The following is an 18,949-nucleotide window of genomic DNA, read 5'->3' as shown; positions in this document are numbered from 1 at the left end:
TTTCAAAATCATACCTAGCGTTTAGTTTTTGTTTCATTTCAGTACCCCACCGTTAAAAATTTAACGGACAGGCTGATGTGGCATAGCTCCGATGGACGGACGACCAATCCAAACGGTGGACCACGAGAGAATGACGAGTCAACCAACATATTCTAATTTTAGGCACATCAAACGATGGACCATGGAGATCGGAGGATGAAGAAATCGAAGAGTTCATCGTTGATTTGGGTAGATTGGGGCATTTCCAGGTGAAACGGGGGGCCGAAATCGTGTTTTGGGGGCAAAAAAGGTACAGGTTGAAAAGTTTGGACTTCATCGGCCGACAACTGTAGATGCGGTGGTCGACGAACCCATCCATTAAGTTTTTAATGACGGGTACTAAAATGAAATAAAAACTAAACGTTAGGTATGATTTTAAAAAAATGAAAGTTTAAGTATTAAAACAAACTAAAATTGATAGTTTAAGTACTAAATGTGTAGTTTACCCTTGAATATTTTATCTATTTGATTTATACTCGTGATATTAAATAGTATTTTATATGGGAAGAATAAATGTAAGGGAGAATAGTTGGGGGAGGAAATTGATGGAAAGGGAATAAATTAATTATGTTTAGATTTTCAGTATCTAAACTTAAAACTCATATTTATTAACTTATCTGTTAAGAGTAAATCATTTGTGTCATTTTGTAATTAAAATCTTAAAGTGACAACTATGCACATTAATTCTGCCAAGAATGCCAAACCTTCATGTTTCCCGTGTGTGTGTCTATATATCATATCATCCCAATTCTCAGGCTCACCAACCCCACTGCAATATCAGTTCAAAGTCCAAGTTTGTGAACGCCACTGGTTGCTGAAAATTCACAGAAATGAAGGCGATGGTGGTGGTGTGGTGGTGGATATATGTACTGGTCGTGGTGCAGGCCAAGGCCGGAGAAGACAACGTGACATATGATGGGAGATCGTTAATCATCAACGGCCAACGCAAACTTCTGTTTTCGGGTTCCATTCACTATCCTCGTAGCACTCCTCAGATAAGTACATAGAATTTTATGTTAGGGACTAATTGAGTTCATTTATAAAATATATGATAATTTGAAATTTTTAGTCGATTCATCTCTTCTCGGTGACTCTCGCCTGCATGCGCCGATGTCTTCATTTCTTTAAGTTCCGTCTTCCTCCTGCCACCAGCGACGAAACACAGCACCTTTTCATCGTAGCCGAGAGTAAAATAAATATATACAAAATATAGATAACCTAACACAGGAACTGATCACGTCACGAGGTATTGGAATTTTGTATATGAATGAATGAATGTCAACAACAAAAAAGCAAGTCTCACGCTTTTCTTTGGCTTTTCAATACAAACAAAACTCTTTTCTTCTTTATTATTGTTCTAAATATGAATAGTTCTGGTCAGGAACGTTTGCAGAATTTTATGTTAAGGGATAAATTTATAAAATTTTAAGAGAGGGAAGACAAACTTTCAATAGAAAATATACAAAAAAAATTATAAAATATATAGCAATTTTAAATTTTTAAGGGACGATTAGTCTCACCAGCCTCCCCATCGATCCATCCCTAGTAATGGTTTGGGTCACGGGCACATTATTTTTCCCTTTGCTTTTTGCCTGCAAATGTATACTTGTGACACAATGATACTTCACTTTTTCTGCAAATTTATCATTATGATATTATATATGCAGATGTGGCAATCTTTGATAGCCAAAGCCAAGGAAGGGGGAATTGACGTGATTCAAACATATGTATTTTGGAACGTGCACGAGCCTCGGCCCGGTGAGGTTAGAACAGTTGATCACAACTCAATTTACATTATATTTATAGAGATGAGAATTGGTCGGGTTGTATCAGATTTTTTACCAATTTAACCCGACCTAAGAAGTATATATAGTTCATTTGATCTGATTTGATTCGACTTTATTCTTTATAAAATTTGACTCGATCTGAATTTTAGTTTTTTTTTTTTTAAACAATCCAACAAAATCATTGATTTCGAGTTAAATTATCGTTCTACGTATTTCTATATAATTGCTTGATTGTTTATTTCACCAAATCCGTTTTGATTATTTTGCATTGGGTAGTACGACTTCAGTGGAAGAAACGACTTGGTGAAGTTTATAAAAGAAATCCAAGCACAGGGGATCTATGCATGCCTTAGGATTGGGCCTTTCATTGAGAGTGAATGGAATTATGGGTGAGTTACTTATACCCATCCTTTTTCTTTTACAAAGTTTACAACTATATTTCTTTAGGTAAAGTACACAAATAACCTCATCTATAAGATGTTGTTTTATTAAGTCCTCTGATTATTAAAAGTTATCCATCGACTATTCATTTGTTCTAAACGCGTCATTTTCTATTAAGAAAATTGAAGACAGCTTGAGGTGGACGTTAACCTGTTGAGATATGATAATTGTTTGAGATTTTGATATCATATTTTATCATATTATAGTCAACATGTTAGTGTCCGACTCAGACTGTTCATCAAATTTTTTAATAAAAATGATGAATTTAGAATATATGAATAGTCGGGGACCATTTTATAACTTTTAATAATCAGGGGGTCACGAACCAAGTGACTCGCTGGTAAATGAATTGATGTTGTTCTTTGAGGTCCGGAGTTCAAGCACTATGAATGTCAGGAGTGTGAGCGTTCAATGTCAAAATGGCTAAGAGTTATCTTTGAACATTTACTACCTTGTATTTACTTCAGATTAATAAAAAATAATAGTTGGGGACCATTTGTGTATTTTTCCCTATTTTTCTCTGATCTGCTCACATTGGTCAAATTTATAAAATGGTCCCTGTAGTAGTGCCTCTAGTATATTGACTCCCTCTACTGCAACATGAGTACTTCTAGTCTTTTTACTATCATAAATATATATTTTATACCCCAAAGTCAACTTTTTTCTGATGTAATTTTTTTATAAAAAAGAAAATTATGATGACATGATATATATACTAATATTTTTTGTATACTAGGACACAAATTTTACATGATTTGAAAAAAAAATAGAAAAATGTATAATATTTATATTATTATATAAACATTGTCAAAGTCTAGATCACTGTAAGTCACATGTTTACAGGGGATTTCCATTTTGGCTGCACGATGTCCCTGGTATTGTTTATCGAACAGATAATGAGCCCTTTAAGGTATCATTATTTGTAATTCGTAAATTAAAATTTGCAGAAATGCTATTATTAAAGTTTTGGTTGATTTTTGTTTAACTGGTACCAATTATTTGGTTGTTGTAGTTGTACATGCAGAACTTCACTACCAAATAATAAACTGATGAAATCAGAAGGTTTATATGCTTCGCAAGGAGGCCCAATAATACTATCACAGGTAAATTTATGAAGCTCTTTTATTTTTTCTATTAATCCAGGACGATTACGAGGTAATATCTGTTCAAAAGAAAGTTCAAACATCCCTACAATGTCATATTCGAGAATAACAATCCAGCTTGGTTCGTGCGTAGCTCTTTCATTTTCAAAACTGACAGAAACTTGTATGAACCCTGGACTAAATTTGCAGATAGAGAATGAATACCAAAACGTGGAAGCAGCTTTCCATGAAGGAGGAGTTGCTTATGTTAAATGGGCAGCAAAAATGGCGGTAGACCTCGGAACTGGTGCGCCATGGGTCATGTGCAAGCAAACCGATGCTCCTGATCCCGTGGTTCGGTTCTCTTCCTAAAATTTGAGAAGTTCATTCTCCTAACATAAAATCTTACGTTTTCCGTTTAACATTAATACATTTGCAGATTAATACATGCAATGGCATGAGATGTGGGGAAACTTTTGGAGGTCCCAACTCACCCGACAAGCCTTCCTTGTGGACAGAAGACTGGACTTCTCAATATCAAGTATACGGTGGAGAGCCATACATAAGGTCTGCAGAAGATATTGCATTTCATGTAACACTTTTCATAGCCAGGAACGGAAGTTACGTCAACTACTACATGGTAAGCCTGTTATATTCTAATGATGCATGCATTTTACTCAACCCTAACCAATGGTTTATGTATGATATAGTACCATGGTGGAACGAATCTCGGAAGGACGTCATCGGCGTATGTGATAACAAGTTACTATGATCAAGCTCCTCTCGATGAATATGGTGAAATGGATACACTTTTCTATCTGTCATTAGCTGTGATAAAGAACTGGAATTGACGTTAAGTTGCAGGTTTGCTGAGACAGCCAAAATGGGGTCATCTTAAGGAACTGCATGCTGTGGTAAAGAATTGTTCCACACCTTTGTTGCAAGGAGTGCCAAGCAATTTCTCCATAGGTCCACTTCAGCAGGTGGGGAAGCCTTTAACCCCGGTGCTATATAATTCACTATTATCAATTACTGATGTTTTGTTTTGGATTAGGCTTATGTTTTTGAACAAGGAAGGGAAGCATGTGCAGCGTTTCTTGTAAACGAAGATTCCACAAAGAATGCTACGGTTCAATTCCGGGACAAGTCGTTCGAGTTGTTGCCGAAGTCGATCGGCATTCTACCAGACTGTCAAAACATGGTTTTCAACACTGCAGAGGTGAGGACGATGCCGAATAAGAGAATTACAACAGTAAGCAAAGTGTTTGATGCAGTGAGTAGCTGGACAGAGTGGAAAGAAGAGATCCCCAACTTTTTAGATACGTCACTGCAATCCGATTCATTGTTGGAACAAATGAATACAACCAAGGACGTATCTGATTACCTTTGGTACACATTCAGGTACACCCCAAATGTATTCTTCTTTTATCTTATTATTTTTTAAATAATAAATGAATGCTAAGGGACATCATATTCAAAACAGCTTTCAACCCAATTCAACTTGCTCCCAACCTGTGCTTCACATTGAGTCCCTTGGACATGTTGCACACTCCTACATCAACAGCAAATTTGTAGGTACAAATCTCTAATTCCAATAAACTCCTTTTCTTTAAAAAAAAAACTAAAATTCATTAAGGTAAAGTATACAAATGGTCTTTTGATTATACGATTGTTTTATTGAGTCCACTAACTAGTAAAATTATAAAATGGTCCCTCAAATATAGGATATTATTTTGTTGAATCTCTCGACAATTAAAAATTACAAAATGGTCACCCGACTGTTAATATATTCTAAATTCATCTTTTTTCGTTAAAAAATGATGATCGTCTGAGTTGAAACTTTAACATGCTAACTGAGATATGATAGTCATTTGAGATTTTGAGATCAAATTTTATCATATCCCAGTAAGCAGGTTAACATCCAGCTCAGACTGCTATCAATTTTTAACAAAAAATGACGAGTTTTGAATATATGAATAGTCAGATGGCCATTTTACAACTTTTAATAGTTTGGGTGCTCAACAAAGCAATGTCCTATAGCCAGAGATCATTTTATAACTTTTAATAGTCGAAAAACTCAACAAAGTATCACCCTATAGTCTGGAGACCAGAACCATTTGTGTACTTTACCAATTCACTATCCGGTGATGATCTCTACTTATGCTCAGAAACTGGACATGGAAGCCATGATACTAAAGGGTTTAGCATGGACGTTCCAATTAGCTTGAATGATGGTATGAACAACGTATCAATACTGAGTGTTCTGGTTGGATTACAGGTAATCTTTGTCTCCTCACAAATCATATAAGCAAATAATTACATGAAGTAATAATAACATTTGCTTATTCTATTTGAAGGACTCGGGAGCCTATCTGGAGAGAAAATATACTGGGTTGAGTATAGTGAACATTCTATGTTCAGGGTCAAATCCATATGACTTTACCAATTATACATGGGGATATCAGGTATTTACATTACTTATTTGAAGGATGTTTTAAATGAGTTCACATATTTCATTTTTAATTGTGCATTTAGGGTATGTGTAGTCCAATTAGCATTAATTTTTTTATTTATATGTTTTGTAGATTGGTTTGAAAGGGGAAAAGTTAGAAATATGTAAAGAAGAAAATTTGGAAAAAGTGGAATGGAGTGAGCTTGATGATTCTACAAATACATCACTCACTTGGTACAAGGTGAGCTCCAAACCTATGGTTTTCTAGTATATAAATACCGCATAATGTCAAAATTAGTTTCTATCTTTTTTGAGAATATTTTGGTCATATCATTTCATTTTGGAGGAAAAAATAACCCTTTACAGATGAAAATCGTTAGTTAATACACTATTAACATTTCAAAACATGAATCTTTTTATCCTAAAATGAAACATTAAGGGTCAAAATGCTATGGGGGAAAATAAAGGCAAATCTGACTATTCTGTCAAATGTTAGGGTATTTTTTCCCTAAAATGAAACGTTGGGGTCAAAATGTTCCAAAAAATAAAGACTAAAATGACCATTTTGATAAATATTAGGGTTACTTTTGACACTATACCTATAAATATATTAGCAAATGCATAATGTAAACTATATTAGGGGTAATTTTATCATTAGACCTATAAATATATTAGCAAATGCATAAGGTAAACTATGTATTTTTGTCAGACCACGTTTGATGCACCAGTTGGTGATGATCCGATTGCCTTGAACATGAGCTCAATGCAAAAAGGACAGGTGTGGGTGAATGAACAAAGTATTGGTCGCTATTGGGTTTCATTCCATACCCCTAAAGGAAATCCCTCCCAGATTTTGTAAGTAATCTTAAATTTGGATTTTAATTAATCTTTTAAATTTTCTACTGATAAGTTATGGTTAAAATTGTAGGTACCATGTGCCTCGCTCATACCTCAAACCATCTGGGAATGTACTAATAGTGCTTGAAGAGTTGAGTGGGGATCCTCTTCAAATTTCTTTGAACACTATTTCAGTTGCTAACTTCAATTCTCCAAATTATTACAATCACCTCCCTCACTTAATATAACCCTTCCATCAAAGTGTAACATCTGTCTTCATTAAAGCAATTACAATATCGGAATTTAGAGCAAAAATAATTACCTACAGCCTTTTTTACTAGCGTTTTTATTGAAAAGAAGTGGAGAGGAAGTATTAGGGGAAAAGTTGATGGGAGTAAGCTGGTCATCTTTCACCCAACAATGATTCAAGAAGGGCAGCTTCTTCTTCCTGTCCAAAATATAAAAATGAAAAGGCAGAAGAACCAATTATTTTAGGTCATTTCAGCAGGCAGAGTGAGAACAAGGTAATTATTAGGGTGTCATACCACTAAGGCATTGAACTCAGTTTCCTCATCAATGGCACTCATAATAGCAGGGTCCTCCAGGAGATCCTGTTCCCATATGATAAACACACTATTTAGGTCCATACCAGACATATAAAGGTGGTCTTATATGACTTCTCTTCACAAAAGCTAATTTAAAAAGCCTAAATGAGGGATAACAACACCAATTCAACGTCACTCCTCTCAAGTCAGGAAGCACTTCCAGCGTACACAATCTCTCCTCTCTCTCTCTCTCTCTCTCTCTCTCTCTCTCTCTCTCTATATATATATATATATATATATATATATATATAGAGAGAGAGAGAGAGAGAGAGAGAGAGAGATCATTTTTAATCAATTCAACATTTGATACCCCTTTGGATGATTCCTTCCAAGCAAAGTGCTCCCTGCCCTTGGCTTTCAATTTCCCTCATTAAGCCCTCAAAACCACAATTTTTCTTTCATGCAACATCTTACCATACTGAAATTCATAAGTGGGTAGATGGAACTTTTGTGTATTTAATCACACCGGCTGATTATTTAAGTTAGTGGGTTATGGCCTCTAAATGAGAGTCGGTCTGTACATGCATACTTAACATGCAAGTGAACACCAAGACCAAGCATTGCAAAACGATATTGTTGATAACGGAACATGAACACATTAGACTGGAAATTAACCTGTTAAAAACTGAAGGAATAGAGGACAAAGTATTCAAAGTAAAAAACTTAAATAACTTTTCTTCCGAAATGTAAAAAGTTACTTACATCATCAGCAATTTGCAGAAGTCCATTCTGATCCTGCAGAAACCAAAGCCAGCTTCATCAGTATCCCAGTTCATAATAACCTTCATACTGATTCTTTCTCAATCTATTTCTTGTAGACATTAATTTAAATACAGGCTTTAAACAGATGAAATAGTAATTCTTCAAGGATGCTTGTAGTTACCTTTACAGCAACGAATAGAAGTGGGTCAGATGGTGTATAAATCATGTAATGAGCACCATCCTGCATGGATAATAAGGATTTGTTAAGAAATATCAAATTAAATAATAATGATGATGGTGATGACAACTGTGTTATTTACCTCTTTTCAGAAGTCTGTATGGTCAAAAGATAAACCTCTTTTATAGTATACATGTAGCACATGCTCTTTCAGCCAAAATTACTAAAGAATCTTCAATGGGTTTCATTTTTTCTTTCTTTTTTCTCCAAGGAGGTTAAATAGCTCTTTTCGCTACCATATCTTTGAGTAATTTAATGCATTCTACAAGGTAATTTACATCACTAAACTTTGTTATGCTAATTTCATCACTAAACTTTTATCATTAAGAAATTAGATCATTTGTGCTAATTTCATTAATTACTTTGTTATGGTCCCTTGTTTACAATCGAGTCACCAGGTGATGCTTCAGAGAGCTCTTTCCTTTATTATTTCTTCCACGATTATGACATATGATTATCAAACAGAGCTCATCAAAGGGAATTCCAAACCTTAGACTTGTTTTAGAGGGAATTTTAGACCTCTTGGGGTTTTTTCCCTTAAATTCTGACTTGTATTATATTAATGATCATAAGCCTATTTAAATAGAGGTTACATACCTAGTGAAAATAAAAGACCTAATAAGCAAGCAATCCTACTTAAGTAAGGCTTCTAAAATAATAATAAATAGGATCTTAATACTAATAAACTTCCAATAATAAACTGACTCCTAATTAAAATACTAACGAATAAAATACTAATAAATTGATAAACTAATAATAATAAGATAATTACACAAATAATAATTATTTGACTTATTTGGCATGTAACATATTTTTAACGTAAAAGCTAACTCAGCATGCATATATATGGAACATTTTTTCTAAACAAAGTCAAGTTTGGGATTTCAAGCTGAATCACGTATGCATGTTAGGCAATTTTTCCATTAGAATTACATAATGGAAAGTGACCTTATTTATTAATAAAAGAATATTAGTATTTAATAATATTAAAGGGTTCTGAATTACATGATATCTGATGTTGAATTTAGTGACTCAGAATGTAAATAACCCTATTCTATCAACAATTCTGAACAAAGTTGACTAAAAATTCAAATGTTATCTAAGAACCAAAAAACTCTTTTTTTTTGGAAAAAATAAAGGAATATTTTAAGGATCAAATAGAATCACGTAATCGCATCCAAACACTCAAGTTGGTGGATCTCATTAGGATAATCCATCTCAAAAGTGTAAAGAGTGATACAAGCTGAACCAAAATCCGCTAGTGCCAAAAAAACTTAAACAACTATGGAGGGGGCATTTTATATTGAGATTTTAGTATAGAGAATTGAGCATAAAGTCTTGGATTTTGGAAATGAGACTATTTTTTAGGAAAGATAGAGACTAATTGTTTGTACACAAGCTCTATATGGTCAATACCAAATAGACTGTTAAGAATAGGCAAATAGGATCATGTCAAAGAGTGGTTGACAGAGAATCAAGATCAATTAAGAGTTCTTACTAGATGGAAGCATGTAATCTCTATGCCTTCAGTTGGCAACCCATCTATATCTTGGCCGTCATCTGCAAAAGTAAAGCACCAGGCATAAAAACATTATCTACATCATGTAGTGGAAAGACAGTAGAAAAGCAATGATGGTTCGGCTTTAAAGACCCTATGCCTTTCTTCATATTTCAATCCTGTTATGACAACAGAATACATAATAAGGATTGAAATATGAAATTCAAAAGTGCAACACAACTTCACGGACCACCCTAAGCCTAGCCCCTTCATAATATTTCAATTGTAACACCATAAGAATTTCTCACCCCCTTTGACGAAGCGAACCCTACACAATGGCACTTAAAATCCAAAATGAAAAAATGCTGTTCTGTTATCTTAATTTAAGGTAGATTGAAAATTAATCAGCAAGGATAGCATCTCGAAATTTGAAAGCTTCACTATAACAGGATTCTGCCCCCCCCCCCCAACACACAAATCTCTGCAATTCAGAGGAAGAAGAGGAAAACAGAAATTAAGTGGTAAGGTGCTGCTACCATTCACTTGCCTTCTGAAAGAGTTCCAAACAAGTAATAGAATACCCTAACCTCTTACACGTTTTGCCTCTCCCTTCACCCACAAGGACCCACGGAGTTATCAAATTCAAACCTTTTTTTTTTGGAAAAAATCAAATTCAAACCTTGTTATCTTATATAAAGTTAAATTGGAAAGACGGGACTTCATAGTTCAATGCTCCTTTTGGAAGAAAGATTCAGCAACTAAAGTTGTTGACTCGGTCATGATTAGATTTTCTACAATTTCAAAACTTAAAAGCATACTTTTCGCCCTTCGAACTGCCACAAAATATGCATAGGGTGATTTCTTCAATTCATCCTACGTTAGAACTTCAGAGAAGTTCATCCTCCAAGTTTAAGGGAAAAGAAAAGTTCAGAGAAGTTTGCATGACTTCAACTTTCGAGAATGTCCAGTTAAACCTATGTTCTAAAATTGTAAAGAGCCAAAAGCAAAAGAATAAAGCTACAAGAGGAAAGATGCCTGTGCGGAAATCGAAGATGTCGTCTTCTGAGTAGCAGAATCCTCCACGAGCTGTATAACAGAATCTGATGCAACATGAAGAAATTGGAATATATATCATCAATATATCAAGGATAAACAAGCTATACTGATTTTATGAACATACCCACTATGGACCAGATGCATATGTATTTTGGCAAGAGCATATTCTGCTGTAGGAAGAATAGCTTCAACTTCTTCATCACTGACCTGAAACAAAGAAGCATGAATATTGGTTTGCAAGGTTGTAGACGCCAAGAAAGAGGGAAAGATGAGTTGATTGTTCTTGCTGTGGGATGCAAATAAACAAAGATTAATGAATCCTATATACTCAAAAGTCCGGAGCATGGCTATTAAGAAAATTACTACCAACTATATCTTTCACAGGCAAAATTCCACAGTTCAATAACAAATCAAGTCTAAAGACCAATGTGGAAGAGGAAACATACAGCGGACCATCCATCCATATTTGTGCTCTTTAATATCTGAACAGGCCTGCAGAAACCAATCTTCTATCAAACATCTAGAACAGCGATATTAAGGTAATATTTTCTGATGAATTACATGCCACAATAAGAGAAACAATACATACGTGTCAACTGGGCAGAGCAGCATACATTCATCCCCCCCGGAACTTTGGAATACCCTCCTTATGACACACTCTAATGAGTTGTTGTTGACAGAATCAACCTGCCCATGATTTCTTTAGCCTTATTTACTTAATATAATATTTATAAAAAAAACAAAGAAGAGGAGTTTAGAACAAGTCATGAAGTATTTTACTTAATGAACATGAAGAACATCAGAAAAAAATTAGTGACTTGCCTAAGCAAAATGACTGGAATCAGATAGAGCAGAGTGTTGGAACAAGATAGGAATGCAACAAGAGGATCTTTTAAGAATTGACATCTTAAAGGATATGATAAAAAACATCACATCTGCTATCACGTAACAGAAACTAGCTGTAGTTAAATTTATACAGGAGAAAAAGAGGCTTATCAAACAATTATAATTATTTAAGACTTCATTTAATTGTTCTATTAAGCTTTTTAAGGGCTGGTTTCTAGAATTTAGGATATTTTAGTGCTCCTAAGTCCCATATTCTTTGCCCATCATCTTTTTTGGAATTTGGCATTCACATTTCTTCTAGGAACACCTAATACTATTATTTTCTATAACTGAAAAATTGTTTCTTCATTTTCTTTTTGGCATTAACAATCAAAGAACGTCAATTTTATTAGAGAATTAAGATATCAAGGTCAAGTTTTCCCTTAAATTCCGTAAACTCCAAACAGGGAAGAAGGAAAAAAAGTCCACGGGACTAATTCACAATTATATTTGGATTTAGGGTCAAACCTATAGTGGTTCATGTCATTTTAACTATCGGTAGTTTTGGATATGGATTATTAAGAAGTGAAAATATTTAATCTTCATATTTCCCTCTCCCTTGGTTCCATCTGTTAACCCCAACCCCCGTCTCAGCCCAGCCGTCTTCGAGGGTTTGTTTCAGCTGGCGTGAGGCATTCTACCGTCCCTCCTTCATCATTTAGGATTTCACAACTCCTTGAACCAGACAGCAGTGGTGCAGCCGGTGATTTTCCTATGGAGTCTGCCAAGGAACTAGAAGCAAGAGTAAAGGCTCTAAAAGCACTAGTGGCAGATTTGAACAAGCGGGTAAAGGATTTAAAAATGAAGGAGAATGCAGTTTCACCAGGCAATTTTCTCAGAACCTCTGGATCCACCGGTGCAGCCTCTTCTTCTTACTCCAGAAAAGACATACGTGAAAATGAGAAAGAAAAGGAGAGGTCAAAGTTTCGGAAACGGAACAAACGAGTTTTTACCAGACGCATGCTGGCCGGATTGAGGCAGTTTGGTAACTTCCCAATTCCCCCGCATGCTGCTAGGAACGATGTTCTGGCAGCCTTGGCACGTGAGGCTGGTTGGACAGTTGAGCCCGACGGCACCACTTACCGACACTCTCCTATGCTCCAAAATCAACAAAATTTGGGAACTTTTTCAGCGAGGTCGGGTGATAGTCCATTATCATCCAATCCTTTGAAGAAGTGCTTACAAGAAGGGAAACATAGAAATGGAAAGCTGTCTTTAGCACACGTAAAACCAGCTCTTTCTATTGCTCATGTTGATCATAATGGATCCAAGGAGATCAATTCGAAAGGGTATTCCAATGTAAAATTGTTCGAAGTGGTGGGAAGTAGAAGAAACGGGTTTAATAATCAGTCAAAGGAAGGCCAACCAAATATCGTCAATGAGTTCAGAAAGGGTTGTTACACGATTTTTATCGAGAACCTTCCAGAGAAGATCCATTGGAAGAGACTTGGATCTATATTTGGCTCACATGGTCAAGTTATTGATGCATTCATTCCCAAAAAAAGAAACTCGAAAGGGTTTCGCTTTGGGTTTATTCGCTTTGCTACAATTGAAGAAGCAAGGACAACGATTTCTAAGATGAATGGTAATCATATTTACGGCAACAAAATTAGAGTCTCTCTGGCTAAATATAAACCTAGACAGTCTTTCTGGCGAAAGTCCTCGACAGCTGTTCAAAGTAAGTCTGGGATGGAAGATCTTCCGAGGTTTAAACAATGTGAAGTTGAGGGTGCTGTGGACGAAGATAAACTTCAAGTGTTGAACAACTGTCTTGTTGGGTGGTGCAAGAACTTTATCAAGATTGGTAATCTTGCTAACCAAATACAAGCCAAAGGACTAGCGGGTTTCACGCTAATGAGAGCTGCTGGAAATGTAGTTCTAATGGTTTTTGAGGACTCGGATTTGTTGAGAAGCGTGAAGGAAGATAAGTTAGAGACTCTTGCAGAATGGTTTTCCAAAGTGGAAACTTGGTCAGATAGTCTTGTGGTGGAGAGTTGGCGCGTGTGGTTAGTTTGCGAAGGTATTCCTTTTCACGCTTGGAATTGGGATACTTTCAAAAACATAGCTACTAAGTGGGGCAAGTTAATAGCAATTGATAACAGTTGTGAGTTCCCTTCGTCTTTTAACCGGGCTAAAATTCAAATACTCACAAATGCTCAAGGGAGAATTGATGAGTTGTTAGAGTTGAAGGTCGGGGATAATTTATTCAAAATCTTGGTGCATGAAGTTGACCCTTCCTTCAAACCTAATTCTTGGGTCCCTGAAGATTGCGATATCTCTTTAGAACTTGTTCCTCCAATTGGACTGTGATTGTTTGACAGTTGTATTCAGGGGCGTTTTTTAGTTTGTGGTTGTAATTGTTGGTTTTTGTTTTGCTATGTTATCTTACATCTTGAGGTGTATTTTAGAAATAGGGTTATTGTCTTGGGGGCTTTTTGTTTGAAGATGTAAGATTTTTAGGTGATATGGTTTGTATTGGTTTTTATTCCCCTTTGAGGGTTGGGTGTTACCACTTGTACTTGGTCTTCTATTTAATAAAATATGAGGTACTCTTTTCTCCCTTCCAGTGTTCTTCAACATACTTCTAAGTATGTGGAAGAATATGAAGGGAGTTTTTAATGAGACCTCCAACTTCTATCAAAAAAAAAAAATCTGTTACTCTCCCCATAAGTTCTTCCATCACTTCTCCTTTTCCTCTGGTTTCTTCCTATTTTCTGTTTCCTCCCTCTTCTCTGCTTGTTCTACATTAAAAACGCCATTATAAGCATGGTTTGGTTAGAGCATTTATGTGGCCAAGTTGGGGCACTGCCTACACTAACAGACACATGTTGTAATCTGACGATAGCTCATTCTGATTTCTATGTTGAGCCATATCAACAAGAAAATCAGCCCCAAAAAAAAAGTGAATCTGGAACATATTTATCTGGCTTTCATTCAACTAATCCTTACTTTTATCAATTGAAGCTAAATCTCTTTCTTTCCAGCTTATCAGTCAAACTCAATCATGATACTAGGCTAGTCTAACTCAACTTGTTTACAGCATTAACCACAGATGACCAAGCTCATCAATCATCAATAAGAAACTTCCAAACCCCAAGGTAGATTCTCTTGTAATGACAAAAGCTTATCATGTCAAAATTAGTGAACCATTACTTAATTTCCTAGTGCTAGCATGATAATAGAGTTTAACAACACTGTCATTAACTACAATATTGATATACCTGTTGGAATAGCTAAGATTCATTTACCCCATTCGTCATGTATTCATGTTTACATGTACAACACAGCAGTCTTATCTTCATGCTTAAAGCAGTCAAATATTACACAGCGTTGTACTAAATAGATATTTACAACATAATTAATTCGTCTACGTTATGCATTGGAATTTGGAATACTAATATGAAAAAATTATCCAAATCAATTATGGTGTTATATTTGGGAACATGAATTTGAAGGTCTGGATTTCAACTTCATTTGCTACATAAATAGTCAGAAAAATATGTATACATTGCATATAAATAAGTTGAGATTCAATATGAATTATATTTTTAATAATATAAAAGCATGAACCAAATTCATAAATTTTCTATTTCATACAAAATAGGCATCTAACAAATTAATGGATTTGAAAGAGAAACATGAATATTATATTTATATGTGTTTTATCAACAACGTATAATATTTGTGAAATCCAAGTTCTCAAAAGTTACCTAAAAGTATTTCATTTTTACGCTTTATACTTCTCACTTTCAAAAGTTGCAAATTCAATAAGCCAGGCATAGCTAAGAGAAACAAAATTACAAACGAGAGCTTAGAAAAGAAAGCTTACGACGGTGGCAATTCTCTTGTTTGAGGCCATGAGAAGCCTGCCAGTGTCATCGACCACAAACCCAGCCGGCGGTTTGGGCAGCGGTGAAGGATAATATGCTAAAGAACGCCTAGTCGTACTAGTAGAAGAAGACCCTTCATCAACATCATCATCATCTTCCACAATCTCAACATCCCTCAAACTAAGCTCCTTCAAATTATCATCATCATTCCCGCTTTTCCCCTTCCTCCTCTTCTTATTCCCAGCTGCCGAGGACGATCGTTTCTTGACAGGTCCATCCGTCTGGGACTTTGCAGCAAAGCAGAGAGGGAATAGCACAGACACAGAGCTTTTGCTGGGGTTTCGGCAGGGAACGCAGATTGGAAATGAAGGAAATGGGTTTTTAGGGTGGAAAAAAGGGGAAGCGGAAGGAGGTGTTGAAGTAAAGGAAATGGAGGACGCCATTTATTGGTAAGGCTATGGTTTTCTAGCTTTGTGTTTGTTGTTGGATTTCCTTTTTTAAAGATTCTACAACTCTCACTGTAAATTTCCAGTGAAGGGTGAAGGGAGAACAAGAGAAGAGAAAGCAGTAAGTGTATTGTGTTTGTAGCAAGGCTAATGCAACAGCGATGGCAGCAATGGAAAAATTAGGCCTCGCCTTCGGCATTTTCATAAGCAGATATTTTGGAGGTTGAATTTGGACCGGTTGTACTTGAGCGGTTAACGTCATTTTCTTTGGAACCGGATCCATTTCCAGTTCTATTAATCATAGATATGTGTCTAAATTATTCTTTAAATTAATTTTAATTATTTAGAGAACTTTTCGTAAATAATAAGAGTCTAATACTTTTAACATTTTTTTTGGGTGTTTCATCTGTTATAATTATTAAAAAAATATTTAATTGACACATATCGTATTTTTTAAAATTTATTTTCTTAAAAAAGTTAAAATTACAAATTTAAAGAAATTATATATAAGAAAAAAAACACTAATCCCTTTCTCCCTTACCATCACCCTTGTTGACTGTCGTCACTGCCGCTCCCTTATCGTTGACCACTTCATCGGCACTGACCACCCTTCTAAACCAATTGCAGACATCATATATACTCCACAACGACACCCTTCCAAGCCAACACCCACGTATATACAACCGACCACGATCAGGGTATACATGGGAATTAAACAATTGTCTAAGCAATTGCTATTTATCGGCCACGATTATGGTTAGACAATTGCTGTTGACCGGTCAAGATTAGGAATTTAAAAATTAGGGTTAGGAATTTGGATATTGAGAATTTAAAAAATTAGTGTTGAACTGATATGGCTACTCCCGATAGAACCGGTGGTGGGTTTCGTCGATAGTAGATGGGTATTTACCGACAGTGAAGATTGCCCGCGACAGTAATAAACTTTGAGTTAGGGATTTAGAGAATATTTGGAGATTTAATAATTTTTTGGGGTGTTTTGTGAAAATATGAAAAGATAGGTTTTTTTAAAAAAAATTTATAAAATTTTATTTTTTAAAAAAATTAAAGGAAATTAAAAATTAAACCACGTGTCAAATGTTGATTGGTTAATTGATTTTAAATAGAATATTTTAAAGTAAATATTTAAAAATGTAATAAAAAAAACATTAATCATATATTTTTAACAAAAAAATTCTTTAGTACTTAAAATTCACTTAAGTTATACTTTGAACACTAAATACTTTTTAAAGACTGTATATCCAATCTTAATTCAACTGTTTGTTACAGTACTTGAATATGGATGGTTATGGGTTAAGTCAGGCTGGATTAGATCGAGTTCTTAATTCATCTGAACTTATTTCAAAAAGCAAACCCCTCCACGTGCACATGATCTGATTTGAGGTTTTGGAGAATCTCAATCGACCCAAATGACCCGAATTTAAATTGAAATTTACATTCGATTCGACTTAATTTAACTTGTATAATTTATTTTTACTAGGTAAAATAAAAATAAAAATAAAAAAATAAAAAGAATATTATTACATATATCCTTAAACATATAAGAAATAATTATAATATTATGATGAGTCGAATAGAGTTAATTTTTTTTATATTAAATCAGAATCCGATTCAATCTCCCTTTGAAAGAAGCCTAACCCAACCTGAAATAAACTTAAGAGTTAACTGCTTCAAATATCATTCACCTTTGAGCTTGAGTTCGAAATCGAAAATGTCACTGACGTTTCAATTTTGTCAATTTTATCACTAACGTTTATGTTTCACTACAATAATGTCACTTCGCCGTTAATGGCTTAACGGCACGATAACATGGTGTCTCTGTGTTGTGACATTGTTAAAGTGGCTTCCTCACCAAAACGGTGTCGTTTTGACGTAAATGTTTTGATGCGAAAAAAATCCAAAACGACGTAAGTTTGTTAGAATCATTTGATAAAAAATTACTTTCTATGAATTCAAACCAATATCCTTCAAGAATAAATTCTTAACATCCATCCACGAAGCTAACTTAATAATTTGATGCATTCTTAATAAAACTAATATATATGTTAACTTGCAGTTGTATACTTCTTCTTCACTCTCTTCTTCTCCAGCATTTTCAATAATGTTCTCTACGAATCCATTAAAATGAACACAAAAATTGTAGAGGAAGATTACAGTCAGTTCTGCTGGATATTCCTCCATGATTTGTGTCTGCATAAGCATCAAAGAGCCATTTTTTCAAGTGGAATGTGTTAGGAAATTTTTTTGTAAAATTCGTAACTGGTAAGTGAACTCTTACCAGGACAATGAACCAGAGTGGAATCAGGGTAAACTGAGCAGTGAAAAAAGCACCACCGATGACCCAACCGGAGTCTGCACCCGAAACCAAATTTGTTGCGGACAAGTTCAAAGGTTGATGAAGAGGCATTGAGGGTTTTGAAGCTTTGAAAATGGCTGGAACCTTATAGAGAGTCACTACAAATGCACCTGTAATTGATATTATAGTGCCCATCACTTTAGCCTTGGTGCTGCTTCTACTCCAAACCAGTTTCTCCATTCTTTTAAGTTTGCAGCAACAGAAAAAGTTGAAGGAAAAATCAGGATTATGAGATTGTTTAGCTATAATGATTTTTTCGTTTTATTTCGTAGAGATTGACGGATGCCATTGTTGAAAACACCGGAGAAGAAGAGAGCGGTGAAGAAGTATACAACTAATTTAACGTATATATTAATTTTATTAAGAATACATCAGATTATTAAGTTAGCTTTACGGTTGGATGTTTAGTATTTATCCAAAGGATACAGGTTTGAATCCCACATAAAGTAATTTTTCATTAAATGATTCTAACAAAACGACGGTCATTTTGAGGTTTTTTAGCATCAAAATAGTTGCATCAAAATGACGTTGTTTTGGTGAAGGAGTCACGTCAGCAACTCCACGGCACGAAGATAGCATGTGATCGTGCCGTTAAGCCATTAACGGTGGGGTGACATAATTGCAGTGAAATAAACGTCAGTAATAAAATTGAAAAAATTAAAACGTCAGTGACATAT

General features: G+C 35.0%; 3 protein-coding genes across 3 annotated transcripts; 1 reads left to right on the top strand and 2 right to left on the bottom strand.

Moving 5' to 3' along the window:
- Positions 1-869: 869 nt before the first annotated feature.
- On the top strand, positions 870-6,929 carry LOC120122338 (beta-galactosidase 6-like). Its single transcript, XM_039141478.1, is given in 17 exon segments — positions 870-1,030; positions 1,703-1,802; positions 2,103-2,215; positions 3,111-3,177; positions 3,280-3,305; positions 3,307-3,370; positions 3,560-3,703; positions 3,789-3,989; positions 4,060-4,144; positions 4,214-4,332; positions 4,404-4,750; positions 4,833-4,924; positions 5,518-5,627; positions 5,707-5,814; positions 5,935-6,042; positions 6,511-6,656; positions 6,730-6,929. Coding segments are annotated over 17 exon segments (2,148 nt in total). The 3' UTR covers positions 6,887-6,929.
- On the bottom strand, positions 6,779-16,056 carry LOC120122303. Its single transcript, XM_039141457.1, has 10 exons — positions 15,452-16,056; positions 11,327-11,424; positions 11,184-11,229; positions 10,862-10,944; positions 10,717-10,781; positions 9,682-9,743; positions 8,127-8,186; positions 7,946-7,978; positions 7,184-7,249; positions 6,779-7,086 (listed from the first exon to the last, which is right to left on the bottom strand). The coding sequence occupies exons 1-10, from the start codon at positions 15,893-15,895 to the stop codon at positions 7,042-7,044; spliced, it is 1,002 nt and encodes a 333-aa protein (XP_038997388.1). The 5' UTR covers positions 15,896-16,056; the 3' UTR covers positions 6,779-7,041.
- Positions 16,057-16,419: 363 nt separating this feature from the next.
- On the bottom strand, positions 16,420-18,503 carry LOC120122337 (WAT1-related protein At5g40230-like). The gene is made up of 3 exons (XM_039141477.1): positions 18,195-18,503; positions 17,981-18,106; positions 16,420-16,632 (listed from the first exon to the last, which is right to left on the bottom strand). Exons 1-3 carry the CDS (start codon positions 18,450-18,452, stop codon positions 16,420-16,422), a joined length of 597 nt encoding a protein of 198 aa, XP_038997408.1. The 5' UTR covers positions 18,453-18,503.
- Between the last annotated feature and the right edge of the window lie 446 nt (positions 18,504-18,949).

This window comes from Hibiscus syriacus, unplaced genomic scaffold (assembly GCF_006381635.1).
Source record: "Hibiscus syriacus cultivar Baekdansim isolate YM2019G1 unplaced genomic scaffold, ASM638163v2 tig00110386_pilon, whole genome shotgun sequence".
In the NCBI taxonomy this organism is placed as follows: Eukaryota; Viridiplantae; Streptophyta; class Magnoliopsida; order Malvales; family Malvaceae; genus Hibiscus; species Hibiscus syriacus.
Note: the sequence above shows the minus strand (reverse complement) of the source record. Positions and strands in the feature narration are given on the sequence as shown.